Raw genomic sequence first — 27,983 nt, forward strand, 5'->3', positions numbered from 1 at the left:
CCGCCCTCGCCGCGCCCGCCCGGCGCGCACGACGCCCCCTCGCGGGAGCCCTCCGCGGCGTCAGTCGCGCGAGCCGGAGACGGGGGTGGGGGGGCCGCGCACGCGCACGGGCCGGCGGCGCGCGCCGAGCGGGGGGCACCGCGCGGGTGCAGCCACGATGGAAGGGGGTGCGTACGGAGCGGGCAAAGCCGGGGGCGCCTTCGACCCCTACACCCTGATCCGGCAGCCACACACCATCCTGCGCGTCGTGTCCTGGGTAAGGACAGCTGGGTGGCCTGGCCAGGCTGGGGGTGGGGTGGGGTGGGGGCGCGGACAAGGGTGGCACGCCAGGACAGACCCCCAACCCCACCGAGTGCGGGCAGGGGCGCGGCCACCGGCGGGGAGCCGTCCGGCCCGGGTACTGGCGCCTGCCTCTCTCTCCTTCCTGGGTCCCGGGCGGGGGTCCCGGCGCTCGCCAGGGGCTCCCGCTACTGGAGGCTCCCGCTCCTGCGCCCCAAACCCTGGCTTCCTGGCGTCCCCGTCTTGCGCTCCCCTCGTCGCGGTGACCTCCAGGCCGCGATCAGGCACCTCGCGGCTCGGGTTGCGCGCGGCCGCCTGGGCGGACCCGCGCCCGTGGGGACGGAATCCTGGTTTCAGGTGGCCTTTTTTGGGGGGTGGATCATCTTGCTGAGGTGCACGCGCGCTTGCTATGGACGTTGGAGGAGGAAAGGGCAGGAAAGCAGGTTTTTGTGGCTTAGCCCGGACCTTGTGGAGCGATGCGTCGGGAGCCGGATACCTGGCTTCTACCCGGGAGCTGCATCTCTGCAGCGTGACCTTGGGCTGGAAACCACTCGAGAAATGTTCACAGGAAACCAGGAGTTAAATTCCGAGGTGGGCAGGGTCGCCTCCGCTCGCCTGCCTCAGTTTCCCGATTTGTAGAGAGGTGGGAGGAGCCTCCTTGAGACCTCCCTGGGGTCTGGTATTTCCAGAATCTGTGCCAACACCTGGATGCCTGGGGGGTGGGGCAGGGACAGCGGTGAGAGAAAGGTCTCCTAGCCCACAGGGAAGAGCAGAGAGGCCCGTTCAGCCTGATGAGGACAAAAATCCCCCAGTGCAGAGGGCTGAGTGGGGTCCCTGTTCAAACCTGGAGAGTCGGGGAGAGGAGGATGGGACAGAGACAGTCAGCACACAGGGAGGGGTTCACATGGCCTGGGCAAGCACCTCAGGGGATGGAGGCCTGCTGCTGTCTGGGGAGGGATGCCTCAGGCCCCCTAGGGTTGCTGGCCATTGCACACACGCCCTCACTAGAGGGTCTTCCCTCTACAGGCCTGAGGCCCATTCCTGTGGGCCCAGACCAGAAGGACCTGGATTGGGGACACAGGGCAGGGACACTGTCAGCTACCCCAAGGGGCTACATCTAAAGCTAGCTGTGGCCATGGGGAGCTCAAGCTCCCTCGCTCCATATTAAGATGTGATGGGTGGGAGAGCTTGAGTGTCTATCTCCGGCCTTCCAGAGAGAAAGGGAGCCTACCTTTCCTTCGTCTAAAAACGTTAAAACTTCCTTCTGGTGCTAAAGGAAGTGTGGCCACGTTTAAACCCCTTTTCTTCTCAAGTGTCCACCAGCTGGGGAGCTCTTTGAGTGCAGGGAAGTCCTGTTCTTTAGTCTTTGGCTCCCCAGTGCTGGCACAGGGCCTGACACCTTGGGTACATCCAGCAGGGTTTATGGTGCTGAGTTCATTCCTCTGTGTCATCTCCAGCTCCCCCAGAGACCCTGGCAGATCCTTGGCGAAGGTAGAGCTCTGGGGAATACCTGCCTGATCAGATGGGCGGGCTCTGTGCCCTGTTTCCCTTTACTGGCCACTGGGCCACTGCCCTAGGAGGGTGAAGTCACTGGCTTTGTGAGGGGGTGTGGCGTTTTGTCTGCTTGGGTCACTTCTACCTTTGATGGCTTCATTTAGCAAAGCTTTACTGAGTCGGCTAGGCCCAGAGGGAAGGCGGCATGACTCAGACACAGCCCTCAGTGCTCAGGGAGCCCACAGTCCTGCTGGGGAGTGAGCCAGGTACCCCGGGGCAGAGGCCGTGAGAGCCAGGAGAGGAATCAGAGAAGCTTCATGGAGAAGGTGATGTCAAATTGGGCCTGGAAGGAAGAGGAGGGTTTACATATGTGCGCATCAAGGTGCAGGGAGAACATTCCAGGCAGAAGAGAGTAAAGGTAACTGACTGAGCATCACTGTATGTAGGGCTGCTCTCACCATTGCCCAGCTGGTACCCCCAATAGCCTTTGTCACACGTGTGTCATACCTGTGTCACAACTGAGGAAACTGGGGCTCAGAGAGACCCAAGGTTACTCAGCATGTAAGAGGCAGATGGAGGACTTGAACCTAAATATTCTTGTTTCCAAGGCACAGTGCTTACTCTGGGTGAGGAAGAGTTCAGAATCCTGGGATTTCAGGACCGGAAAGGGTGAAGGTCATCTGGGCCAACCCCCATCCAGTGCCCAAACCCCTCCCAAAGGCCCCCACAGTGTCCTAGTCCCTGCTCACTACCTTTGTGTGAGCAAAGGCATCTGATACAGGCTGATTGACACTTAAAAAATACACAGGTTTTTTTCTGATCATAGAAGTGAATACCTGCCAATTATTGCAAAACATATATCATTTGTGATGGTAGTACAATATATATGTTTAATATCTCTGAACTGTACACTTAAAAATGGTTAAGATGGTAAATTCTGTGTTATGTGTATTTTACCGCAAAAAAAAAAAAAAAAGAAAGAAAAAAGAAAAAAAAGCATGTGTGACCCCACCTCTTGGGGAGGGCTGCTGCCTCCTTCCAGGCTTTCTCAAAGGCAGGTGGTGCGCTGAGACAGTTTAATGCATCGGGGGCATGCAGTGGATGCATGTAGCCACCTGCCCTTCGCCCTTGCACTCCTTTGCTCACCGCAGGGTCTGGCAGGCATGAAGCTTCATCTTCGAGCTAATGGAGCCTGGGCATCCGGGACCGATTTGCCCTGGTTTGCCAGAACTTTCCTGGCTTTAGCACTGTAAGTCCCATATCCTGGGAGCCCCTCTGTCCCAGACAGACAAGACGGTTGGTCACTCCGTTGAGGACTCCCTCTGTGCTCCCCAGATCCCATCTGCAGCCCTGGAGGGGCCCTAGCAATGTGTGCATATGGGCTTATGATTTTGTAAAATTTGTAAAAAAAAAAAAAAAGATCTTTTTCTGTTACTAGTTTATTTGAAAGTGGGCCCCCAAACCATATAAGCTTTAGGGTGTCACCAAGCCTGGACCCTCCCTAGAACCTGAGCCCCCAGGCCTGGCAGGACCCCCTTATCTCTTGACTGAGGCTTTCTCAGCTCCTCTCTGCCCTTATGCGCCCTGGGCCCTGCACCCCACCCCAACACACAAACATACACCTGGGAGCGTGATTACTCACAGTAGGAATTGAGGAATTGAACCTGTGGGTTAAGGTGGGGAGGGAGCTAGTGAGCCCTCTGGCAGACCCCAACTTGGACCCTTCCTGCCCTGGGTGAGGAGGGGATGGCTGAGCTGGGACAGTGTCCAGGGCAAGCTCAGAGCTGCCTCCTCTGACCTGGGTTGGCAGGGAGGTGGTCTGTGCTGCCTGGGGGCCAGGAGACCTGCCGCCACTCCTGGCTCCCCCAGGCACCAGCTGTGGCCACCCCTGTGCCTCCGGTCTCCCACTAGAACAAGGAGGCTGGGCTGGGTCAGAGGTGCCCTCTTGCTCCGTGACCGCAGCCTGTCAGTGACCCTTTTCTTTGTCTGGAGCCAGGTGGGAAAATGGAGTTCCGGCAGGGAGCTAGATGTCTTCCTGTAAAGGACCACCTTCTATTGGGAATTTATGTCCTTACTTATAGAGTTTTGAAATTATTTATTGGGAAAGAATATGGGAGCTGATAGATGAGAGGGTTTTTTTTTTCTCTAATTAATGCTCTGTTTTGGACAAATAAAACAATAAAACATTTGAAATTTTGCTGTTTTCACGGTTGATCTCTTAAGGGCTTTGGCTGTAACACTAAGGATTCTGTAAGTAGGGTAGGTGTCATCGCCCCCATGACAGAAGTAAGGCGCATGCTGGAAGTGACTTGTCTACTGGCTCGAAACAGAGACTGGGCTCTGGACTGTCAGAGCTGCAGTTTCAACCCTGTCCGTGTCCACATTCAATGTACTCCCCGTAGCTTCCCGGTCTGAGTTGAAGTGGCACCAAGGGGCAGCTTGAAGGGGTGGTTTTACACCCACATTTTTATCAGAGCCCCTCAGTCACCCCAAGCAAACACTGAGTATGAAAGCTGAGTTTGCTAAGGCAGCAGCTTCAAGATGAGACCCCTTGGGTTGCCTCCCAACCAGATTTCCACACCCTAGCTGTCCCGCGTAGAAATTCTGGAGCCTGCAGGATCTGTGGATAAAAGGGGTCCAGAGTGAAGACAGAGCCTCTGGCCAACTGTGGTGTGCATTCATTCCTTCCACAAACACCAAGTCCGTGCCAGCCTATGTGTCCCACCAGAGATACTCTCAGTCCGGTGAGAACAGAATTGAGTCCACAAGCACCATCCAGGATGCTACAGGAAGGAAATGCAATGGCTACCTCTGCCAGGGGATGTGGAGGGCTTCCAGGGGGAGGTGACTCCTAAGCTGGTTCTGATAAAGAAGTGTTGGGGGGCACTTCAGGTGGGAGAAACAGCATGTGCAAATAAATACCTGGGGCCATGAGGTCTGAGTGGGTCTTAGAAATGATGGTGAGCTCTTGGGGGTCCGGGTCTGTGAGTGAGAGTGACAAGTCAAGAGGCTGAAGGGGCAAGCAGGTGAGCAGCCAAGGGTAGGCCTTGGATGACAGTTTCACAAGCTGGCTTCATCTGAGGGCAATAGGGAGCCTCAGAAAGGGCTTTTAAGCAGAGAAGAGGTGTGTTTCAGAAGCTCTCTGTGGCTACTGTGTGGAGGCGTGGCTTGGAGAAGGCCCTGGGGGCAGGGGTCCCAGCAGGAAACGTGTGGTCTCATCCAGCCCCACCTCTCCCATCACTGAGCAAGGTCCTGTCACTTACTCAGGGAGCTGGGTCCATGGAGGTAAATCCAGTGTTCCTTTGGCATTTATCATCTTGGAATCTTCCTCGCCTCTTCACCTGCTTGTGGCTGACTGTTGTGTTGGCTGGTCCATCTCTCTTAGGTCTAGAATGGGGTCAGTGCAGAGAGGTCTTCAGTAGTTGTTGGCTGATAGGTTTCTACACGTATCTTGGGCATTTCTTCAGGTCCTGGGGCAGTGTGGGAACTTGAGGAACCTTGGGTTTGGCATCAAGAGCAGGGCCACCAGAGAGGGACCTTGGAAAATCCTAGCCTCTCCAAGCCTCATCTGTAACAGGAGACTGGAGTGCTAGGTTTGGAGCAGACTTGGTTTGTGAAAATAGACATTTAAAGGGCTTGCCATCCAATCCGCTCTTGCAGGTGTGTGACATCCCTGTCCAGTGGGTTTTGTTACCCACAACTTCAGGTGAGATGTTGAGGCCCAGAGAGATTAACTGGAGCTGCTGGCATTGCAGCCCACACCTGACTTCCAGGATGTAGCCTCTGCTTCCTGCTTCTGGGAGTCCCCAGCCACATGGGGAGTCCCACGTGGCCACTTGTGTAAGGCTGTTAGGCAGGCCTGAACCTGGGAAGAAAGAACAAAGGCTGGGGGAGGGAGGGCGGAGAGGAGGAAAAACCAGGAGGAGGAGGGAGGAAAGGAAGAGAGCAGATGGCAGGGCTGGCAAGGGAGCCGCATTTGGCACCTACACCGGAAGAACCAGCTGTCCAGTGGGAGGAGAGGCAGAGCATGGGGAAGTGCCTGGGGCCCGGAGGCCTGAGGCCACATTCTGAACCCCCTCTGTCCCTAACTGGTGGCGTGACTTGAGAAGATGCCAGTGCTTTCTGGGCCTCAGTTTCCCTATCTGTCAAATGGGAAAAGACATCAGATTGGGCTGGTGGTTCCTAGCCTTTCCAGCCTCAAAGAACCCTACTCTTGCTCCTAGATAATTGTAGGTTGGGAACTTTGGGACTAGTCAGTGTTTAAAGAAGTGATGTCAAGAACCAACCCCCAGTGCTTTATGGGGGCCTGCAGCCGGGCAGCCCTGGGCCCTGGGTCCATTACTATATGAGCAGAACAGTGTCACCTGGAGCTGGCAGGGCGGCTGGTGCCCCTGTGTTTCTGGGGGAGCCTTCCGGTCCAAGAGGGAATTTTGCTCAGCTCCCCTCTGCTGGGGAAGATGGTGTGGGAGGAGGGGAACTGCGGGGAAGGGGTAGCCCTTTGGCTGGGACAGCCCCAGACTGTCAGGCTCAGACCATTTAGAAAGCAATCATTCAGGAACCCCAATAAGCCAGGGCTCCTCAAATAACTCAGGGTCCCGGGGTCAAGAGAACATGGTCTGTTCCCCAAATCTTCAGCCTCCTCTGAACGTCCCTGATGCCTTCTGTAAATTGCACCGTAACCTGGCCTTCCCCCAGGACTGCGCTTCCCCAGCAGCCTTATTAGTGGCGCCTTTCTTTGCCTCATACCTTCCCTCTGCCAGGTCTGGAGATGGGCAGGGTCCATCTGGCTCCTGAGGCGGCTTCCAGACCATTCTCTGTGAGCTTTGAATCTCAGGCCAGCACTGGACCTGCCACTTCCCTCACTGTGGGCCAGCCCCAGGTCACTTCCCCTGTTCCTGGAAGATGCCTAGACTTGGCACCTGCCCTCTCCAGCACCACCCTGTCTGCGTTCCTGGTCACCGTAGTTCCTGCTTCCATGATCCTTCTCACACCCTGGCCTCTCCCTTCTTTGGCCTCCTTCCTCCTACAGTCTTGTCCTCACCACCTGAGCCACTCTCGGCAGGTGTGCCCTGGCCCTGGCCATTGTTCCCAGGAGCTGCGTGAACTCAGGTGTCTGCCTCTCCACCGCCCCCTGTCTTTCCAGCTCTCTCACTCGCCTACCCCGATTCCAGTGGTCCTTGGCTTGGGGCCTCTGAGCCATTGACCCTCCAGCTATGCACCAGCCGTCACCCCATCCTCCCTGTCCCCTTCTCCAGCTTGGGCTCCCTGGTGGCCTCAGCCACCTGCTCCCAGCTCTAGCCCTCCTGTGTTGCTGCACTCACCTGGTGAAGCTCGGCTTGCATCCACCCTTGGCCCCCTCACACCTGCCCGTCTCCTAGGCTCTCGCCTGATCTGGTGGCCCAGGCCAGCCTTGCAGGGTCCGCTAGATCCCAGCCACCTGCTCATGGACTCTGATTCCCTCCCTCCCTCCACTCTCTTCTCCTTCCTCCACTCTGGCTCTTTCCCATCAGCTTACAAATGTGTGTTATTTCCACCCCCTGGCCCATTCCTCTGGTCCTTCAGATTTGTCTGTGGTCACCGTCTCTGGTGTCTCTCCTCCGGTTTTCTCTCACATGCACCCCGCTCAGGCTGTCTCCCTCACTTCTCCATCTTGTCAAGATCACCCGTGACCTTCGTGACCTTCGCGTTGCCAGATCCCGTGGCCCATTGTTACTAATGGCTCTCCCAACTGCCTCTGGCGCAGTGAGGGGTTTATACATCCTCCCATTGGTTCCGACAGCCTCAGGGCACAGACATCCTGTTGTCTTCTCTTTAGCGTGCCTGGTTTTCACGAGAACTCCCAGTCTAGTGGAGGGACATGTGGTGGAGAAACCTCTTACATATGGAGCACAAGACCCAGAGTGAGGAAACACTCACTCGGGCTCGGGACAGTAGAGTTGAGATGAGAGGGATGGGGCCAGCCAGGTGGAGAGGGGGGACGTTCTGGGCAGGAGGAATGGCACGGATAAAGGCCAAGGCCAAGAGGCACAGCAGAGCGGTGAGGAGAGGCTGCTGCCCCTGTGGGCTGTAAGCTCTGGGGGGCAGGGACCACATCTGTTAGGTCACTGTCATAACCCCAGTGCTAGACGGTGCCTGGCATCTTGTAAGGGCTCCACATGTGTGTGAATGAGGCTGGGAACTGCACTGCTCTGCCCTCCCTCTTCCACCTACCATCTAGTCTTCAAGGTCCAACTCAAATATCACCTCCCCCTTGAAACCTTCCAGGATTCCCCCGAAGCTTGCTTTCTCCTCCTCCCTTTCCTTGTGCTCTTCGTGAAGGCTTGTAAGAACTCTAGAAGTGGGGAGCTTTCCCCCTCTGTGTCTCCTCCAGAAGGTGAGGCAGAGCCTGGGACCGGATTATCTCTCCGAAGACCAGGAATTTCCTCAGAGGGATAGAAAGAGTGAACAATGGCAGGCATGTAGGGGCTGGCAGGGCAGAGGCTGGCATTGGGGTGAGGTAGAGCAGACAACTGGTTGGTTAACCCTGCCGTTCTTACCAGCTGAAGGACCTCGCAGAGCTTCAGTTTCCCCGTCTGTGAAATGGGGACAGCAGTGCCTTCCTCCAGGGCTCACTGGTGCATAAATGAGGTCCTTTGGGGAAGGGCTCAGCCAGTACTTGGTTGGTGTTCACAACCCTTTTCCAGAGTGGTATTGCCTGTCCCCCCTCTCCCCCACGTCCTTCCACCTCAGAAAGATCAGAGGTGGCAGGACCTGGGATATGGAAGGTTGTGGGGCGGGGCATCTGGATACTTCTGTCCAGAGCATGAGCCCTGGGCAGGTCAAGCAGCTGGTCTCTGGATCTCAGTATCCCCATTTCTTTGAGGCTTCCACCCCCTTGCGGCTACTCAGCCACGGAGGGAGAAGATGAGGAAGCCTTCAGATCAGCGGGCCAAGGCTCAGTACCTCAGGGACAGGCTGGCCCGGCAGAGCCCACTCCCCACCCCCACCGCCGAGAACACCCGGGGACAGCTTGCAGGAAGATTATGGCCTAATCCCCAGCAGGTCACTTCCAAGGCAGCAGAGCGTGGCGCCTGGGCCAGGGAGGAGAGAAGGGCCCTGGAGCCCCACCCGCCCCGCCCTAGCCCTGCGGCTCTGCACGAGGCTCTGGAGGAAGCCGAGTGCCCACCAGATGCCTGTCACACGCCCCTGCGTTGACTTTGGCCGTTTTCCTCACATGACCTGCGAGAGGCAGGGCCCCGTTCCTGTGAAGGGGGGCCCTTGCAGCCTGACTCATCCCTTAAACACACAGCTGCCCCTTTCTTTGTCTACCCTTTCCTGGAGCCCAAGAGGCAGATTGGGGACGTCACGAGGACACCAGCAGGAAGGCAGGTTCAACTCGTGGTAAAGGAAAGGACTTTGCAGCCCCTTTTTAGGAAGTGAGCTCCCTGTGGTCTTAGGTATGCAAGCAGAGACCCAAGCCAAGGATGCTGAGGAGAGAATACTCTTTCTCCCAACTCCTGTGCTGCCTGTGCCTCTGCCCAGCTATCAGGCTTGCTGTTCACTCTCCTTGAAACCTTTCCTGACCCTCCTTCTGGGTCTCTAGGGGAGACATGCACCCAACAACTGAAACAGTAAATAAGGAAAAAAGTATATAATGATATTATCAAGAAAATTAATTGAGATAGTGGAGAATATTGTAGATCTGGGATTCAGGTCTGGAGGGCTTCTCTGAGGAGGTGGCTTGCATTGAGATTTGGATGTTGAGAAGGAACCAACAGGAACCAGCCTGCAAGTTCTGGGGAACTCTAGGCATCCCAGGCAGAGGGAACAGCCAGTGCAAAGGTCCTGAGGCAGGAATGAGCTTGAGAGGGAATGAGAGGAGAGTGGCAGGAAAGGCGTCTGAGAGGAAGGCAGGAACCTTGGAGATTCCAGTGGGGAGGGGGATTTCACCATGGGGTTGTGGGTGGGTGGGATGGAGCAGGAGTTTGAAATGATCTAACTTAGGTTTAAAGAGATCTTTCCAGTTGCTGTGAAGTGGACAGTGCAGGAATGGGAGTGGGCACACAGCTTGGGAAACTGCTGTCCTTGCCTAAGAGGCGGTGGTGGCCTGGACCAGCATCGAGGGTATGGAATAAATTGAGAATTGTTTGGGGGAGGGCGAAGAAATAGGCCCAACTGCCAGGTTGGATGGGGTTCAAGGATGAGCCCGTTCTGGAGTCTGAGCAGCTGAGTGGGAGCCAGTGTGCAGATGGATGAGGGACTGGAGGTCACTAGGGGCTGGGAGAGGCCAGAGGTGAGACCAGCGGCCCACGTAGCGGGACCTCATATGTCTTAGGAGCTGGACTTTACCCTCAGCCCCAGCAGGGACTGCTGAGAGTTGGGGGTGGTGGGCACCCCCTGGCGGCGTCTGGAGCTGCCTTGGAGGAGGCAGAGAGGAGGCTGTCCGGAGTCAGGCAACAACATTGCAGCCTGGAAGTGGGCAGCAACGGAGACCATGAAGTGGAGAGCCAGAGAGCAGGTCAGCTGGCTGCCTGCAGCGTGAGGCGGGGGCCAGGAGCTCCTCCCAACCACCGGGCTTGGGAACAGATGTCCCTGTACAGTGAGAGGTGCCATTCGTTGCCGACAGGACTGGAGGGCGTGGGCTTCCGACTTCATCTCTCTACAGCTTACCTGGGGGAAGACTCAGCACGTGCCTAAGGATGTTTAAATCCAGGCCTCTGGGAAGTTCCTGCAAACAGCAGTGACCTCTCCCCCGCCCACCTCTGCACTGGTCCTGGAGCCCGGGTCAGCCTGATGCCCTGCAGTGGCCCAGGCACAGCCTGCCAGCTCTGTATGCGGATGAGGAGTAAAATGGGGCAGGCCCTTCCTGTGCTATGGGGTGGTGACATGGCTCGGGACACCAGGGGTTGCTCCTGGGTCTCATGCGGATCCTGAGCTGGGGATCTGGAATTCTCTTCTTCATGGGGAACAGCTGAAGGTGGAGGTTTGGCTCACATCCTGGCATGGGGTGGAGAGGGGTGGACCTGGGCAGGAGGCCCCATACTTACCCGCTACGGGTAGGCCTGCTATGGGCCTCAGTGAGCCTCAATTTTCTTCTCTGTGAAATGGGCTGAATAAACCTGCTTATGGGGGTGTTTTTCGGTTTCTTTTTTCCTTAGAGGTTTTGATGAGGATTAAATGAGGTGGGTTTTGTCAGGCACTCCCAAATGATGCAGGGCCCCTGTGGAGGCTGTGGGCTACAGGCTCAGGGTCTCAGGGGTCAGACAGACCCGTAAATGAGTCTCAAGCAGGAGTGTGTGCAGGGTCAGGGTCAGGGAGAGTGACTGGGAAGGAGGGTGGCCCAGAAGGCGGCTGGAATCTCTGCCTTCGAGCTGGGTTTTGAAGGATGAGAAGGAGCTCGTTCCTATTTGAAAGATGGAAAAGGTGGCAAAGAGCATTCTGGGGTGTAGGAACAGCAGGGGCAAAATGATCAAACAGCCTGTGGCCTTGCCATCACCTGCTCTCTGGGAGTAGGGGAGGGAGAGGTGAGAGACCAGGGAGGGTCTGGCAGTTCTGGGGTCTCCGTCAGTTTCCCCGTGTCTCTGAATGCAGTCGCCCAAGATTCTGAGATTCCTTCCGATTTGTTTTTCTGGTTTGACATAGCTCTGCTCCAAGTGCCACCTGGAACCTGTTTTTCAAAAGACTCAGGATTGTATTATAAAGATGGTGAAAAAAAATAGTCTTGGCCCATTTACCTTGGTGCTTTTTTTTTCTTTAATGTGAGGGGAAGAGGTGGTTTTTCCTGTGCCTGCCAGTGACCAGTGGCCCTTCTGGGTCCTCCCCCAAGGCCACCCTGCATCCTCTCCTGTTTCCGGGCTGCTGGTCCTGCCTCCGCAGACCTGTCCCCTGTCCCTGCAGCAGATCTGCTCCCTGGGATGAGTCCCTCCCATGCCTCTGCCGCTGTGGCCAGCGTAGGGTTTCATTCCGGTTTAATTTCCGGTTCTCTGGCAGTGCTCCTGTGCTCCTTGCTGTCCCTGCAGACCCGGCCTTGGCAAGTCTCTCCGGAGGCCGCCCAGCCCAGAGCACTGGCCTTGGATTCAGAGAGACTTGGGTTTGAGCCTCCATCCACCCCTAACCAGCTGCGTGACCTGGGCAGGTCCCTGGACAGACGTGGGTAAAATGAGAATAAGGACACAGACCTCGTGGAGTTAAGAGCATGTATTTCGGCCACATCGTGGGTCTTGAGGGAGTCCCGCTTCCTCCTGCCTCAGACTGTGGAGCAGAAACCTGAGGCCCGGGCCCGCTCTTGGGGGCCCCCCCCAACTCAAGGTGGGGAGATGGCAGCTAAATGCAGGTGTTAACTCGGGGCTTAGGGGACTGGGAGGGAGTGTGGGGAGTCTGGTGGTGTGTCCTTGGCCCTGCTTCTTCCCTTCCCGGGCCTCAGTTTCTCCATCTGTAAACTAGCACCCTGATCCAAGGGAGGCTCCGCAACCTGGCCCAGCCCGGCGGCCTGCAAGGGACCTGGCCTGGGCACCTCTGTTTCCTGACTCGTTCTCACTCTCCCTCCCCATCCCTGCAGCAGGCTGTGGCTTTACCTCCAAAATATATTCAGTACCTGCCAATTTGCACCATCCTGCTGCCCGCGCCAGCCCAGCCCCTCGTCCCTCACCTGGATGCTGTATAGCCCCTGCTGGTCTTCCTGCTTTCACCTTTGTGCCGCAGCCTTGTCAAACCTAAGTCAGATCAAGTCACTCACCTGCTCTTAACCTTGAAGTGACTCCCAAACTCAGCCTTCCCTTCAAGTCCCTAGGGCCAGTCCTTGCCTACCTCAGTGACCTCACCTTGCTCACTCTGCTCCAGCCACACTGGCTTCAGCTGTCTCCCCATCAAGCTTATTCATGCCCCAGGGCCTTTGCACTTGTGGTTCCTCCTCCGTGGCCTGCCTCTCCCAGGCAGTTGTATGGCTCTGCCTCACTGCAGTCAGGGCTTCTGCTCAGAGGTCACTACCTCAGAGCCTCCCGTTCACCCAGCCTGTCTCCTCCTGCCCTGCTTTGTGTTTCCTCAGGGCACTTGTCAGGGCTTACATGCACGTTTCTCAGCCGTTTGTCTCCCTGGTGAGAACAGGGACCTTGCCGCCTCAGCCTCTCACACAGGGCCCGGCACATCCTAAGTGCTCAGAAATACTGTCGAATGAATGAACAACTGATGACAGGCCCCAGTTCTCTGCCTCTAAGATGAGGCCTCCCAGGCCCTGGATGCAGGGGGCCCTGTGGGTGCAGAGCCGTCAGCAACCTGGATGGCACATGCCGAGCAGCAGGGCCACCTGGCAGCTCTTCCGGCCCTGCAGACGTTAACAGAAAAGTTAGTTATAGCCCAGGACCTGTGGTGCGGTAGAAACAGTCTTCCAGAAAGAAAACAGTGGCAAGGACTAGGGTATGAGGTGGCTGGTGGGAAATGGAGGGAGTGGGGGCCCAGGAGAGGTGGGCGTGGCAGCTACTTAGAGGGCCTTCTCCGCCAGCCCTGGAAGCTTGGACTGTATCCAGAAGGCGATGGGGATCCACTTAGGTGATCTTCATGCTTCAGGGTGGGGACCGTGATCCACAGAGCCAGATCTCGTCACCCCTGTGACATCTCACTGCATTTAATCTAGGTGTCCCCATGGCCCACCAGGCCTTGTCCCCCTCCTGTCCCCTCATCTTCCCCTTCCCATCGCACGCGCCTCTCTAGCCCCAGCTCCCTGGTCACTGCTCCATCCTAGCTCCTTCCCTCACCTTCAGCCTTTGCCCCTTCTGTTCCTCTGCCTGAAACAAGCTTCCCCGATCTTTGTAGGGCTGGCTGCTCTGCTCAGCTCAAAAATCACTCCTTGGGGCTCCCTTCCCTGCCCACTGCTGCCTTCCCCCCAGCATTTGCCACTGAGGGTCACTGTCTTAATGACCTATCCACTTGTTTAGTGTCAGTCTGGCATTTTTTGGGTGCTTAATGCACGTCATATACTGTTCCTTGCATGCGTGACCTCATTCATGCCTCACAAAACATCAGTGATTTAGCTGCAGTTGTTGCCCCGCTTTACAGACAAGGAAACTGAGGCTCAGAGAGGTCAAGTCACTTGCCCAAGATCACGCCACTAGACAAGTGGCCAGGCTAGGATTCAGCAGGCCCAGGTAATCTGACCCAGACTCTTGCCCCCTCATTCCTGTCCATCCAGATGGTCAGCTCCCCGACAGCAGGGTCTCCATGAACCTGATTACCCCTTGATGCCCCCTCCCAGCACAGTGCCAGGTGCCAAGAAGCCTTTGACCTGTGCTGATGACCAAGGCCCAGTGTCTGCGGGGCCTGTGGGGTGGAGAGGAGTGTGAGGATTTCGGGGGCTGAAGAACAGGCAGCAGCTGGAAGCCTCCTCCTTCCACTCTGCCTGTGGGCCCCACCAGGTCCTTCAGAGGGTGTTTTGATCCTGCTCCTTCCCCTCTTGGGGACACATTCTCTCCAGCACTTTCCTCTTGGTGTCTCTGAAGACTCCCTGCTTCTCTCTCCCAAGAGGGCCTTCTTAATGGTTCCTCCTCTGCTGTCCCCAAAGCCCAGACTTCCGCCGCCGCCTGCTGCCCTGCCCACTTCCCTGCAGCCAGCTTTTGGAAGGGTCCACCCTTGTTTCCACCTCCAGCAGCAGTGCAGCTGCAGTGTCCCTTCCAGCCCCCAGGGAGCGAGTCTGGTAGAAGTGCTGCTCCAGAGGGCCTTCCTGGTGCTCTGCATTCTTCCTAGGGCCCCTGGAGAAGGGAGTTAACTCTTACTAAGCCCTGACTGTACCCTGCTCTGCTCCAGGATGCTTGCATGTAATTCTCCCATCAGCCCTGGAGGGAAGGTTAATTTTTACAGAGGACCAGTCTGAGGCTCAGAGCGGTTAAGTCATTTGCCAGAGGCCACACAGTATGAGCAGCAGGCCTAGGATTTGAATCCAGCAGGTCTGTGTGACTCTTCAGTGTATGAAGTCTCTCTAATCAAGAGACTTTTTACTATATATAAAGTAGATAAGCAACAAGGACCTACTGTAGAGTACAGGGAACTATATTCAATATCTTGTAATAACCTATAATGGAAAACAATCTGAAAAAGAATATATATATATACACATATATATATGTAAAACTGAATCACTTCGCTGTACACCTGAAACTAACAATGTAAATCAATTATACTTCAATTAAGAAATAAAATTTTAAAAAAGGAGGCTTTTCCATTTTGCAGGATCAGTGACATCTGGTGACATCAGTGCTGGGATTCCCAACCTGGCAGTTTTCTGGTAGGAGCCTTGGACTTGTTTTGGTGCACAGGTCTCAGGGGCTGTGTGAGTGGTAGTTCCTGGAGTTGTGCGGTACATGGCCCAGGCAGCCGGCTATCAGAGCCAGCCTTCATCTCCCGGTGGCATCTGCCTTGTTGGCTGGACTGTGTCAGTAGCCCAGGATCCCTCGGTTCGAGTTCAGCCTGTACTACTGACGACAATGTCACCTTCTCTTTCTGAGCCTCAGTTTTCCTACTCTGTTAATGGGGGGCAGAACAAATGGCCTTTGCTGCTTTGTGGGGTAACTGTGAAGATCCCGAGCCTGTGACCGTGTAGAATCGTGAGCCAGGAGGCCTGTGTGGGTCTGCAGGTGGCAGTGATGCGGACATTCCAAAGCAGGACTGGCGATGTGTGGCTCACAGACCGCAATTGCCTTCTTTGGTGCCTGTGGCTGAACCAGGACACAGAATCCCAAACCTTTCTTTTTTTTTTTTTTTTTTAGTTGCAGAAAAATTCACATTACCCACAATAGGCTAATTTTTAAGTATACAGTTCAGTGGCATTTAGTGCATTCACAGTATTATGCAACTGCCACCTGTCTAGTTTCAGAGCATGTTCATTGCCCCATCAGTACACCCCATACCCATTGAGTAATCACTCCCCAGTCTCCCCTCCCCCAGCCCCTGGTAACCTCTAGTCTTCTGTCTCTATTTTGCCTATTACGGGTATAATACACAAAAGAAACTATAATAGTAACCATTGTGTCTGGCCTCTTTCACTTCACCCATTTTAATGTTCATCCAGCTGCAGCAGGTATCAGAACTCTGTCCCTGTTTATGGCTGAATAATATTCCATTGTATGGATATGTCACAACTTACTTCTCCATCTGTTAACAGACACTTGGGTCAGAATCCTTCTTAACACACAGTGTCACGAACCAGTTGTCTCCAAACTTTTGATCATGCACTCCTTCAGGAGAAATTTTTGAATCAACCCTCCCATTAAATGTGGATTTGAAACCCATGCACTTATGGTCAATTAATCTACAACCAAGGAGGCAAGAATATACAATGGAGAAAAGAGAGTCTCTTCAATAAGTGGTGCTGGGAAAGCTGGACAGCTACACGTAACAGAATGAAACCAGAACATTCTCTAATAGTGTATAGAAAAATAAACCCCAAATGGATTAAAGACCTAAATGTAAGACCAGAAACCATAAAACTCCTAGAGGAAAACATAGGCAGGACACCTTGACATAAATTGTAGCAATAATTTTTTTGAATCTGTCTCCTAAAGCAAAGGAACTAAAAGCAAAAATAAGCAAATGAGACCTAATTAAACCTAAAAGCTTTTGCACAGTGAAAGAAACCATCAACAAAATGAAAAGACAGTCTTCTGGGATTTGGGAGAAAATATTTGCAAATGCTATGACCAATAAGGGGTTAATATCCAACATATGTAAACAGCTCACACACCTCAACGTCAAAAAATAAACAATCTGATTAAAAAATGGGCAGAAGAACTGAACAGACATTTTCTGAAGAGTAGATGCAGATGGCCAACAGGCACATGAAAAGGTGCTCAACATCGCAAATCAGGGAAATGCAAATCAAAACCACAGTGAGATACCACCTCACACCTGTCAGAATGGCCATCATCAAAAAGAACACAAATAACAAATGTTGACGAGGATGTGGAGAAAAGGGAACCCTTGTACACTGTTGGTGGGAATGTAAATTATTGCAGCCACTGTGGAAAACAGTATGGAGCCTTCTCAAAAAACTAAAAATAGAACTACCATCTGACCCAGCAGTAGTCTGGCAATATACAGTGGACTCAGCTGTAAAAAAGAATGACTTTTTGCCATTTGCAGCAACATGTAAGGGTGAGGGTTTAAGAGGTACAAGCTATTACGTATAAAATAAAGCTACAGGGATATATGGTACAACAAGAGGAATATAGCCAATATGTTATAACTGTAAATGGAGTATAACCTTTAAAAATTGTAAATCACTATGTTATACATCTGTAACATATAATATTATACATCCACTATACTTCAATTTAAAGATGTAGATTTGTTTTATATAGATTATTACTACACTGATATGTCCAGTACATTCTAAAGCCCGTTGTAAAGGGTGGACATCTTAAAAAGATAAGATTCTTAAAATGATGCTTCTCGTATTTTTTCCCACACCTGCCCTGGAGTCACTGCTCATCTTGGGTCTTAGCTAAGGACAAAACTGTGTCTAGCGCACACTGAAATTATAGCTTCTTATTGTGGAAAAATTAGAAAGCAAAGTGAAGTGGAAAACGGACAAACAATAAAAATCCCCTGCAGCCTGCACCTGAGGCTCCTGCAGGCCACACCCGGGGGTCCATCTTCTTGTTTGTGTGTGTGTCCATTGGGTCTGGGCCTTCTCATCCTCAGTTTCAGGGGAGGCGAGAGGCAGGAGGAAAAAGCGTGAACTTGAGAGTCAAGTCCCTGGGTTTGAAGCCAGCTCTGCCACTTGGTTGTGTGCTGTTGTGGCCGGTGTATTTTTTCACTCATCACTCTTTCCACTTGTCAGGGCCTGGGCAACAGGGAAGGATGGGACCAAGGACAGGGCTTGAGACCCCAGAACAGCCCGTGGCTCCGCACAGGGGAGGGGATCATAAGATGGGGCTGGACACGTGCCAGCATCTGGAGAAATCAGCCTGGGGCGTGGGGGCTTGGCAGGTTCCCAGAGGGCGAGAAAACGCTTGTTCTGGGAGGCCAGGTCCTGTCCGAGAGGAATTGGTGTCAGGGCCCAGGAAGACCTCTCAGACCTTCAGCAGACTAGAAGGGGATTGGGGCCACATCTGCAGTGGGAGGGTCCTCAGTGCCTGCAGCTGAAGAAGGAAGTAATTAACCCGCCTGTGCTGTGTGACCCCAGGTGAGTTCCCCTCCCTCTCTGGGCCTCTCCTCTGAAATGCCTGCTTAACTCTGGCCATGTGGCTTTTTGGGGTGAAGGGGCTTACAGAGGGGCAGGCAGCAGGCCAAGGGGCTTGGTAGCCTCCCCCTCCCCCAGGGCTGGTATGGGAGGGGGCCTGCCCGGGTCTCATTCCTGCCCCCGCCCCCCCCCACCTCCCCGGCAGGTGTTCTCCATCGTGGTGTTCGGCTCCATCGTGAACGAGGGCTACCTCAACAGCTCCTCGGAGAGCGAGGAATTCTGCATATACAACCGCAACCCCAACGCCTGCGGCTACGGGGTGACCGTGGGCGTGCTCGCCTTCCTCACCTGCCTGCTCTACCTAGCCCTGGACGTGTACTTCCCACAGATCAGCAGTGTGAAGGACCGCAAGAAGGCCGTCCTGTCTGACATCGGCGTGTCGGGTGAGCCCCAGCCCCGGCAGGGACCCCCAGCACAACAGAGTCCGCAGGGGTCGGTCCCAACCATGGTCCCACTTATCCTCATGTACACCTGTGAGGCACCTGCCACCCTTCTCCCCATTTTCCAGATGAGGAAACTGAGGTGCAGGCGGGTGAAGGGACAGACTTGGGGTGACAAACCTGGCAGCAAGGAAGGGTGGGACCAGGCTGGGCCCAAGACCCCAGAACCGCCCACAGCTCAGCGGGGAGGGGAGCAGAGTGGCCTCTTCTGGCCCCTCCCTGGTGGAGCCCTATGAGGACTAAACAGGTTGATGGCCCTGGCGCACAGTAGGTGCCCTGGGAGAGTCAGAACTTGGAGCTGGGAGCTACCTTCAACTGTTGCCCTTGCCCTTCAGAAACGGGCTTTGGCAGTGGTACCCTGCCCTCTGTCCCTCTGCGTTCTGAGAAACTGATGGGAGGATCTCTGGTTTGGTGTCACTGGCCTAGGGCTGTGGTCTCAGGTCTCTGGCTGGGACCTCCCCCACCTCCAGGCCCAGGATTCTCAGGATGAGCCCAGTTACCTGCAGGCATTGAGGCCTGGGGTCCCTTAGACCTGAAGGAATGAGAGTGACATGAATGATTCTCAAACTGTTCCATGGAGCCCCAGGGTTCCTTAGCATTGCCTCTGGAAGGGGCTGGGTTCTAGGCACCACCCTGTGGTCACACACATATTTTTGTCCTGAGCAGCTCCAGGCTTCTCTGTAGACCCCGGCCACCCAGAGAATATCTTGTCACCACAAGTTTCCCACCACTAAACTCCCTGGACCTCGGCTTTCAAAGGGCCCCTTACCAACCTCGGGGCTTTGTGAGGCTGCAAACACATTAGAGGTCGAGACTCAGACCCAGAGTTGAGCCACCACCCTGGCCCCAGTGTCCCCTCATACTCCCATGCCCAATTCTCTGGGAGGCTGCCGTCGGGCGGAGGGCCAGGCGGACATTTCTCCCAGGGAGCTGCGGGCCTCAGGTGGACCATGGGTCCGTCAGGGATTTAGCCGGGAAATCTGTGTTTGACTGAGGTTAGAGAAACACCGGCCTGGGCTGACTGACTGTTCTCTGTCTCTCCCTGCCTCCCTCCCTCTCACCGCCCGGGCCCTCCTGGATCTGCTCCTGGCCTGGCTGGCTCCTTTCCGTGGTCTCTCTCCCGCTCTGCATGTGACCCGCCTCTGTTCTCGCCTGCACCTTCCCTGTGCTCCCCACTCTGCCCCGCCTTTGGGGGTGGGGGAGTGTGGGAGATGCTCTCTTGAACCTCACTCCGTTCCTTGGTTTTCCCGTTTCCTCGCCACTCTCGTGGCCTGTTCTGCCTGACCCTGTGGACACCCAGCCTTCTGGGCCTTCCTGTGGTTCGTGGGCTTCTGCTACCTGGCCAACCAGTGGCAGGTCTCCAAGCCCAAGGACAACCCGCTGAACGAAGGGACAGACGCTGCCCGGGCCGCCATCGCCTTCTCCTTTTTCTCCATCTTCACGTGGGTGAGTACCTACCCGCCCTGTTCTGCTTCCTTCCTCGATGCTCACGGCAGGGCTGCTCCTGCCAGCGAGGATAGTCCCGTGGTGATGGCAGACCCTGGTCGTGGTACAGAGCACCCTGCCTGTGGTAACAGACCCCCCTCCCAACCACTCCAGTAGTCAGGTGGTAGGTATTTACTGTCCCCTCTTACAGATGAGAAAGCTGAGGCCTAGGCTTTGAGGCTCAAGGCTGGAAAGAAGCCCCACCCTAGAGTCAGGATGGGTCACATCTTGGGGCTGCCTCTAATTTTCTGGGCCTCTATCTTCCCATCTGTAAAACGGGGAGATTAGACTTGGGGTGGGGGGTGTCACAAACACAGGTGCCCAGGGAGCAGGCAGGGTGTGAGAAGGTGTGAGTGGAGTAGGTGGCATGTGCCCGCCATCCTAAAAGGGCATCTTCTACTCGGCCCCTGTTCTGAAGCAGGAATGAGGACCCACAGAGCCCAAGTCTTCCTGTTTTCCCAGAAAAGCCAGAATTCTGAATTTCTATGTGAAATGTCATCTCTGTGTTAGTGATTTATTCACGTTAAAAAATATACATTGTTTGGGTCAAAAAAAATTTGTCTCTGAGCCCCACCGGCCAGAGGTCACTCTTGCGGGCCTGGACCCGGTGGTCTCGAACCCCCATCAGTGTAGCAGCAAGGCTGGCCCGTCTTTCCCTCTGGTTTCAGGTCCTCTCAGTTTATTTCTTCTCATCTCCCTCCTGAAGATATCTGGGGTCACATATGCTCCGTGCCTCCATCCCAAGGGTTATCCCTTCTCCTCCTGCAGCCCCCTCCCCTCCAGGCCTTCCAGCTGTCCTGGCCCAGCCTTCTGCAAGGAGGAGGCCCCAAAGCTGTATGCGGGCAGCCAGCCCTGGCCCCTCCTGTGAAGCTGTGCTGCAGCCAGGCTTCCTTGCCCCAACCACTCCCAGCCTGTCCTGGGGAGACTTCTTTCTCTTTTTATGGATCCCTGGATATCCATTTTCTCTTGGGGGTAGGGCTCACAGAGAAGGGGTGGGCGATTGGACACCAGGACTCCCAGGGGCGAGTCTGGAAGCCCGACTGACAGGTGCTCACCGGCCCACGGAAGCCAGCTTCCTACTGGCCCCTCTGCCTTTCCCTGTTCTTCCCCACTGGCCTCACCCCTGCTCTCTCCTGGCAGAGCCTGACTGCAGCCTTGGCCGTGCGGAGATTCAAGGACCTTACCTTCCAGGAGGAATACAGCACGCTGTTTCCCACCTCGGCACAGCCATAGGCCGGCCTGGCTTCCAGAGGCAGGGAGCCCTAATCATGCCTGGTGGTGAGGTTGGGGGGCGTCCTACTGCCTGGACTGGCCGGGATGCCAGGGTGTGCAGGGCAGTGGAAGGCTGGCTTGAGAAGCCAGTTAAGACTCACCACATACTCACTCTTTGCCTCTTTTGTTTCTTCTTCATGTGTCCGTTCACTCAGTAAACATTTATTGAGCAACTGTTTTGTGCCTAGTGATGAATCAGATGTGGTCCCTGGCCTCAGGAGCCCATAGGCTGGAGAGGGGAAGACAAAACGAAATCTCCCCCAGATGGACTGCTGCAGGCTGTTGGATGGTTGGAGGTGGCTCCACACATGGGCTGCCAGGGTGCTGAGCTGTGGGCACAGTGTGGGAGCCTGTCCCACAGCTGTGACATGAAGGCCGATTTTACAGTCCCTGTGGAGGCTGGCTGCCAAGGAGGGCCTGGCCAAGGACATCAGAGGGCTCCTGCTCTGGCTGTGTTCCCATGTGCTGTGTGACCCTGGGCAGACCCCTGCACCTCTCTGAGCCTCAGTCTACTTCCCTCAGCTGAGGAGTGATAATAGACCAACTTCTCAAGGCTGTTGTGCAGGTGAAACAAAGGTTGGCACAGGGCTTGGCACAGAGATGCTCAATAAATGTAGGCTCTTTTGTTCATTCGTTCATTCATTCTCTCCAAGGAGTCAGGGATACCTCCATAATCTCTACTTTGAGAGTGATTCCCATGTGGTGAGTCCCTGTTCTTCCAAAGGACTTTGGCCTCCAATTCTACACAGGTTGCCTTTTGGGGCCCTCAGCTGCCTGGGCAGGAACCCACCTATCCTTCCACTCTCTGCAGGAGTTGAGGAGGTGATGGAGCACAGACTGGTCCCCAGAGCAAAGTACTGCGTGGTGGAGATGCTGCAGAGAGTACACCTGCTCTGAAGAAGCAGGGCCAGGTGGACCGCCAGGTCCCTGGGCTCTGAGCAGAGCTCCCAGCCTCCCCTCTGCACCTCAGTCCAGCAGGGACCCACCCCCTTGCATAGCTCCTGTCTGTGCCTCCTTGAACACAATGGCCAAGGGAAGCCTTGACTAAATAGGGACAGAGGAGTGACCACAGAGATAGCACTAGGTGCTGGTAGCTACAGGCCCCTCCCTGGAAGGGTCCAAGGTCATCTGCTCCAGGCCTTTGCCTCCATGCAGGACACCGGCCTGGACAGCGAAGCCAGGGAGCTGCGGGAGGACCAGGTCTGCAGAAGTTCCTCTCAGGGACTCATTCATTCATTCCCTGTGTGCTCTTGTGGACTCGCTGATGGCTCAAGGATTCTGAAGATGTGGCCCCTACCCCAGGGGGGCTTTCCACCTCCTGCTTCTCCAGGCTCCTGCATCTGAGCCCCTCGCAGCCAGGACCTCATCCTAACATAGTGGAAAATACAAGAGGACCACTCCTGATTTTCTCAGCCTGTCTCTTTGAGGCCTGGCCTGCCTTTCCTAGACCCCTGGCACTTTGTTTTAAACAGCCACTTTCCAGGGAGGGCTGCCCCTCTGACCTTTCTCCAGTGACATAAATTAAAAGCTAATGCATAGTCACTGGGCTTCTGGAACTTTCTGGAATAGAATGCCAAGCACACTTCACCCCCTGCCTCTCATCTGCTGGCCCTTTTGGGTTCCTGGTTGACTTAGATACTGATCAAAAGGAAGGAGGTGGTAAGGGCCCTGGTCTGGGAAGGGGCAGGAGCCCTGTGTCCCAGATCTGGGTTCTGGTACTAACCCTGCCATGAAGCCTCCCTTTTCTAGGCCTCAGTCTTCCCAGGCCCCAAATGGGAGTATGTAGGACATTAGCACTTTTCCATCATAAGCAGATAACCTGGGTTGGGAAGATCTCTGGATAAGGTTCACTCTCTGGTCTGGTTCACTCTCAAGTGAACCTATACAACATTTTCTTTTAATGACAGATTTGATTTCTTTCCTAGCTTGGTGTGGTCAGTGTCGTTGTCCTTAATAACAATGTAATTGCTTTTACTGAAAAAGAATTTTCTACCTATGCATATGTGCTGTAGACAAGTCCTTCCTAGCTAGGTCCTATGAAAGAAGGGCTTCAGTGGTCAGATAGGGTTGGCAAATGTTGCTTGCCTTAGATTCCCCCAGCATACATTAAACAGTCAAGGCTCTGACAAATCCTATGGTCCTGAAACTTGTTTCTTTCTCTTTAACTCAGGTTCCCAATCTTGTTTGACCAAGTATTTCAATTAGAATTAGGTTCAGCAGCAAATGACAAAAATTACAAATAACAGTGGTTTAAACAAAGCCCAAGTCTGGGAAGACGGTCCAGGGCTGGCATAGGGGCTCCAGAAGTCTTTAGTGGCCCAGACCTCTTCCATCCCTACAACTGGCTCATGGACCTCATGGTTCATTATTGCAACTAGAGCACCAGCTATCACATCTGCATTTAGGCATCAAGTCAAAGGGTGGGACAAGGAACTTAAGGGAGATCCTTTGGCCAGAACTTAGTCATATGGCTATGCCTAGGTGCAAGAGAGACAGAATAGCTCAGAATAGCTTTTCGGAAATACCAACAGTTCTCTGTCCCACCAGGAAACTTTTTTTTCCCTTTCTGCATAACACCCTGAAAACACAGTTTGAGAAGGATGCTGTGGCCTTTGGGCCATTTTAACATCCACGTGGAAACTCTAGAATTTCTGGTGGCTCAGCGTGACCTCTGGGATTAGGGGACATGGAGCAGGTGATTTCTGAAGTTATTTCTGGCTAGACGATGTAGTTCTGGGCTGGCTGCCAGGACAGCCTTCCTTCCCCCAAGTCAAGCTTGGTTTTATCTTGGGTGCTTTGAGGATATTTAACCCTCTACTGCATGTGTCCTGTGAACTAACCTCCACTAACCCAGTGCTCTTGTCTGTCTCTCCCGTAACCATCCCCTCCCGCCTGTCCTTGTCCTCGCCGGCCCCCGTCCCCAGGCTGGCCAGGCTGTGCTGGCCTTCCAGCGGTACCAGATTGGCGCCGACTCGGCCCTCTTCTCCCAGGACTACATGGACCCCAGCCAGGACTCCAGCATGCCTTACGCCCCCTACGTGGAGCCCAGCGCCGGGCCAGACCCCGCCGGCATGGGCGGCACCTACCAGCAGCCGGCCAACACCTTCGACACTGAGCCCCAGGGCTACCAGTCGCAGGGCTACTGAGCCGCAGTGGCCGGCTGCCCCTGCCCTATCCCAGCTGCCCCCTGCCCTCTCCCTCCACACCCAGCCCCCTGCTCCCTCCCAGGCTGCCCTGCTTAGCACCTCCAGGTGGTTTCACTGAGGTCCAGGGCAGCTCGGGTGGGATGGGGCAGTAGGTGTTGGGGCGATGTCCCAGTAAGTTGTGTCCAGCAGGGCCCTGGGGGGTTTGCATTCATTCTTTGTGTCTTCGAGCAATCATTGAGCACCTACTGTGTGTCAGGCCTGTTCTGGGCAGAGTGGCGAAAGACAAATGGTTCCTGGAAAGGGGGAAGAGATGTGGAGGCGGCCCTGAGGGTACCAGAGGGAAAGGTCGACCGGGAATATTTGGCTATGGTGTGTGACTGGGGGCTGTCACCCACTAGGATTGACACAGTCCCCCTGCTTGGAGTGTTGGGGCCGTCTCCATGTTATGGTTGAGGAAACTGAAGCGTGGAGAAGTCAAGAAGCCCAGGGTCACTCAGGCAGCCAGTGATGGAGGTGCGACCAAGCCCAGGCTGCCCAACTTCAGAGCACCTGCTGTCCCCTGTCCTCCCTGCCTCCCCCTATCCCTGAGCCAGGGGCTCCACTGCTAGTGCTACTGTCATTCTAGGAGGCCTTGGGGACCTCAGCCCGTGAGACACCCTGATTCTGCTGCAAGCCAGGGGCCTGTTCTGCCCTGACTGTTCCCCCTAGCGGGACAGCCCTGCCTCCAGGCCCCTCTCCCCACATCTCACGACCCCTCTCCGGCCTCCTCCCAGGGCAGGAGAGCCAAGAGGGCTCGCCTCACTCCCTCGGTCCCCTGTCCTGCTCTGTGCTGTGCGTATCCCATTGGGAGCTCCAGCACCCCTTCATGGTCTCCTGAAGGACTGACCGCTGTCCCTGCCTCTAGAAGGGGCTTGCTAAATCCCTGCCTGGGGCTGGGTGGACAAGGAGGCCCAGAACGGGGAGCGACCGGCCCAAGGTCACAGTGAGTGAGTGGCAGAGCTGGGCTTGCTACCTGGGCTTCTTGGCCCCAGCCACCCAGCAGGTGCCCCATTCCCTGCCCTTGTGACCTCCCAGGAAACAGAGCTGATCTGGGACACTATGTCATCTTCCCCTCATCCGGGCTCAGCCAGGGATAGCCAAGGACATGGAGGGTCCCTCTTCTGGCCTTCCAGAAGGCCTGCCAAGGGGCTGGTCTCTCTGTGGGAGGACAGGGGCTCTAGACCCAGCAAGGCCAGCCTGCAAGCTGCTGCCATGGGACAAAGTGTCCCCAAGGTGAACGGTGAGAGCCCTTGGTACATATGAAAGGCTCAGGGAGGCCACAGGCTGAAGGGGAGAAGGGCAGGTGTCCCCAAGGGCACAAGGAGGGTTGTAGAGGGCAGGGAGGGACTCTGGCACAACCTGTGCTCTTCACTGAGTCTTAACGGATGAGGAGGCCTTGAAGAGGGGAGAGAGGTGTGGGAGGCCTGGGGCCCAGCATCCACCAGCCAGTCCTCAGGGAGCAGGGCAACAGGGTTGTGGACGTTCCCACCACCAGCCCCCACAAGAACCCGAAGAGGCAGGTAATACTCACCTGCCTTTTTGTTCGACAGTTATGAGACACCTGTGCCAGGGATAGTATGAGGGTAGGGTCCCTGCCCTCAAGGAGCAGATGTCAGAGATGAGCATTAAACCGATATCTGTACCCAGGGTCCATTACAGGGTGAAGTGCTATTCGAGTGCATGATGAGCTGAGGGCCCTGAGGAGCGGCCCTGCGGATGGGCAGGAGTTAGCCTGGCAACCAGGGGAGGAGGGGGGATTTCCCAGGCAGAGAAGTAGCGTCATTGTCCCCGCTTAACAGAAGGGGAAAGGCTCAGAGCCCATGAGTGAGTTAGTGAAGCATGGATTGGGTCTGGTCATGTCCTCCCAAGGGACAGCAGTGACAGGAGAGGACCCCAGGCAGCCGAGTGACAGCTGCTTGTTGCTGACTTCGATTTTCCATGTCTGGGGAAGGGGCTGTATCTATGGTTCTCTCCCTTGGGTGGCCCAAGTAGGGACAGGATGGGATCATAGTATCTGCCAGGCTGAGCAGTGGAACCTGTACCAGCCCAGAGGGTTGTGAAGCAGATGAAGGTATGAGTGGGCATGGGTGTTTCTGGCAGAGGGAAGTTCTGTGCCAACGCAGGATGCTGTGAAAAGCCCACCCCCCTCGCCCACTCCCCACCAAAAGCCTCCCTTGCTGATGGGCAGTGGAGACCCCAGGGTGCTGCCCATCTGTTCTCCCTGGGCGCTGACCAGCTGCTGATGATGCTGGGCTAGAGGGCAGGGTACCATTTAAGCTTCACCCAATCCCTGGGTGTTTATTACAGACTCTCCCTGCCACCCCAGAATGGGAAAGTTTACAAGACCCTTGCCAGGAGTAGGGGCTGCTGAATCATCTCAGCATCCTCCACTCATCCTGGGTGCAGCCCAGACAGGATTGATCCTACTGTCAAGCCGTGCGGTAGGGAAGGCAAGAAACAGTGGACGAGAGATTTGGAGGGCAGGATATGATTGCGACCCGGGGCTCCTGACTCCCCTGCGGAATGGCTGGTGGGGAAGCCTTGCCCCTGTTGGCTGAGGACAGCCCCCTGGGGGCCCCAAGCTTAGAGCCTGTGCTCACAGGCCAGCGGTATCCCCTTTTCCCTTCCTGCTGCCCTATTCTGCCTCCCCCTTGCTTCCAAGCCCTTCCTTGGAGAAGGGCACCCCTGCAGACTGACCTTGCTGAGTTTGGGCTCCCTCCTTCCATCAAGCGCAAGAGAGGGCCAAGGAAAACTGGGTTCCACATAAGCTTAGAGCTGCAAGGATGCTTAGATGTGGAGAGTTGGGCCAGGAAGACAGTGACTTGTCCAATGTCAAGCACAGAGCTAGAGTTTCGGGGTCCAGGTCTTCTGCCTCTGAATTGACACTGATCCTGCACAGTCACAGGCCATCTGCCTCGGTGCGGCTCCTGGTCCACCTGGGGGTGTAATAGCTGAGGGACTAATTCCCAGAGTACCGGCTTCTGTTCCCCACTCCAAACTTCCCTGGTGATTCTTGACCTTCAGAGACTCTTGGGGGTCCCAGGCTTCCCCCATGTAACCAAGAGCCCCCATATTACCCTTCAGGGGCCCCCAACCTTGGCCCAAGACCCCTTTGGTTCTCTTAAGGAGCACAAAGGGGGAACACCTCTCCTAAGAGTTCGTGGGAGGATGGACTTGTCCATCCATCTCCCAGCGCTGCCCCTTGATGTGACACTCCCCATCCCCTGGTGCCCAAAGCCCTTGTCTGGGTGCCCCAGCCCTTCCCGCAGCATTACTGCCTGTGTATAGTATAAATATATATATTTTCTATATATAAGATGTATAATATAAGGCTCCACAAATATATCTGTGTGTGTGTGTGTGTGTGTGTATGTGTGTGTGTGTGTGTGTGCAGTGAATGGCGGTCCCCATCCTGGGCCCCGACTCTAGACTCCCCCACCACCTGGTTAAGTCTCAAGAGTGACTCCAGTGGCCCCTTGGCACCCTCCTTTATGACATCCATCCATTTGTGGTGAACCAAGTGAAGGTGGTGACTTCCGGTGACATAGTAATAAAGTGAAGACTCAAAACCCACCAGCGGATTGCAGAGTGTCACAGTGTTTTTTTGTTCTTCGTGAGTGT

General features: G+C 55.1%; 1 protein-coding gene across 4 annotated transcripts; it reads left to right on the forward strand.

Moving 5' to 3' along the window:
- Positions 1-51: 51 nt before the first annotated feature.
- Positions 52-27,935, forward strand: SYNGR1 (synaptogyrin 1). 4 transcript variants are annotated; one of them, XM_032492282.1, is made up of 4 exons: positions 52-256; positions 18,126-18,363; positions 19,721-19,866; positions 24,102-27,935. In XM_032492282.1, the coding sequence occupies exons 1-4, from the start codon at positions 158-160 to the stop codon at positions 24,321-24,323; spliced, it is 705 nt and encodes a 234-aa protein (XP_032348173.1). In that variant the 5' UTR covers positions 52-157; the 3' UTR covers positions 24,324-27,935. The 4 variants fall into 4 exon arrangements, with proteins under 4 accessions (XP_032348173.1, XP_032348174.1, XP_032348175.1 ...); XM_032492283.1 differs by lacking the exon at positions 24,102-27,935 and adding an exon at positions 22,333-23,307 and having other exon boundaries at positions 54-256; XM_032492284.1 differs by having other exon boundaries at positions 56-256; positions 24,168-27,935.
- The last annotated feature ends 48 nt before the right edge of the window (positions 27,936-27,983 follow it).

Source organism: Camelus ferus, chromosome 12, assembly GCF_009834535.1.
Source record: "Camelus ferus isolate YT-003-E chromosome 12, BCGSAC_Cfer_1.0, whole genome shotgun sequence".
NCBI classification, from domain to species: Eukaryota; Metazoa; Chordata; class Mammalia; order Artiodactyla; family Camelidae; genus Camelus; species Camelus ferus.

Excerpts from the sequence above, each read along its gene's own strand:
- SYNGR1 (XM_032492282.1), top strand. The coding sequence starts at position 158 with ATGGAAGGGGGTGCGTACGGAGCGGGCAAAGCCGGGGGCGCCTTCGAC. Across the intron at positions 257-18,125 it reads TCCTGCGCGTCGTGTCCTGG|GTGTTCTCCATCGTGGTGTT; the intron begins GTAAGGACAGCT and ends CCTCCCCGGCAG. Across the intron at positions 19,867-24,101 it reads TTTTCTCCATCTTCACGTGG|GCTGGCCAGGCTGTGCTGGC; the intron begins GTGAGTACCTAC and ends CCCCGTCCCCAG.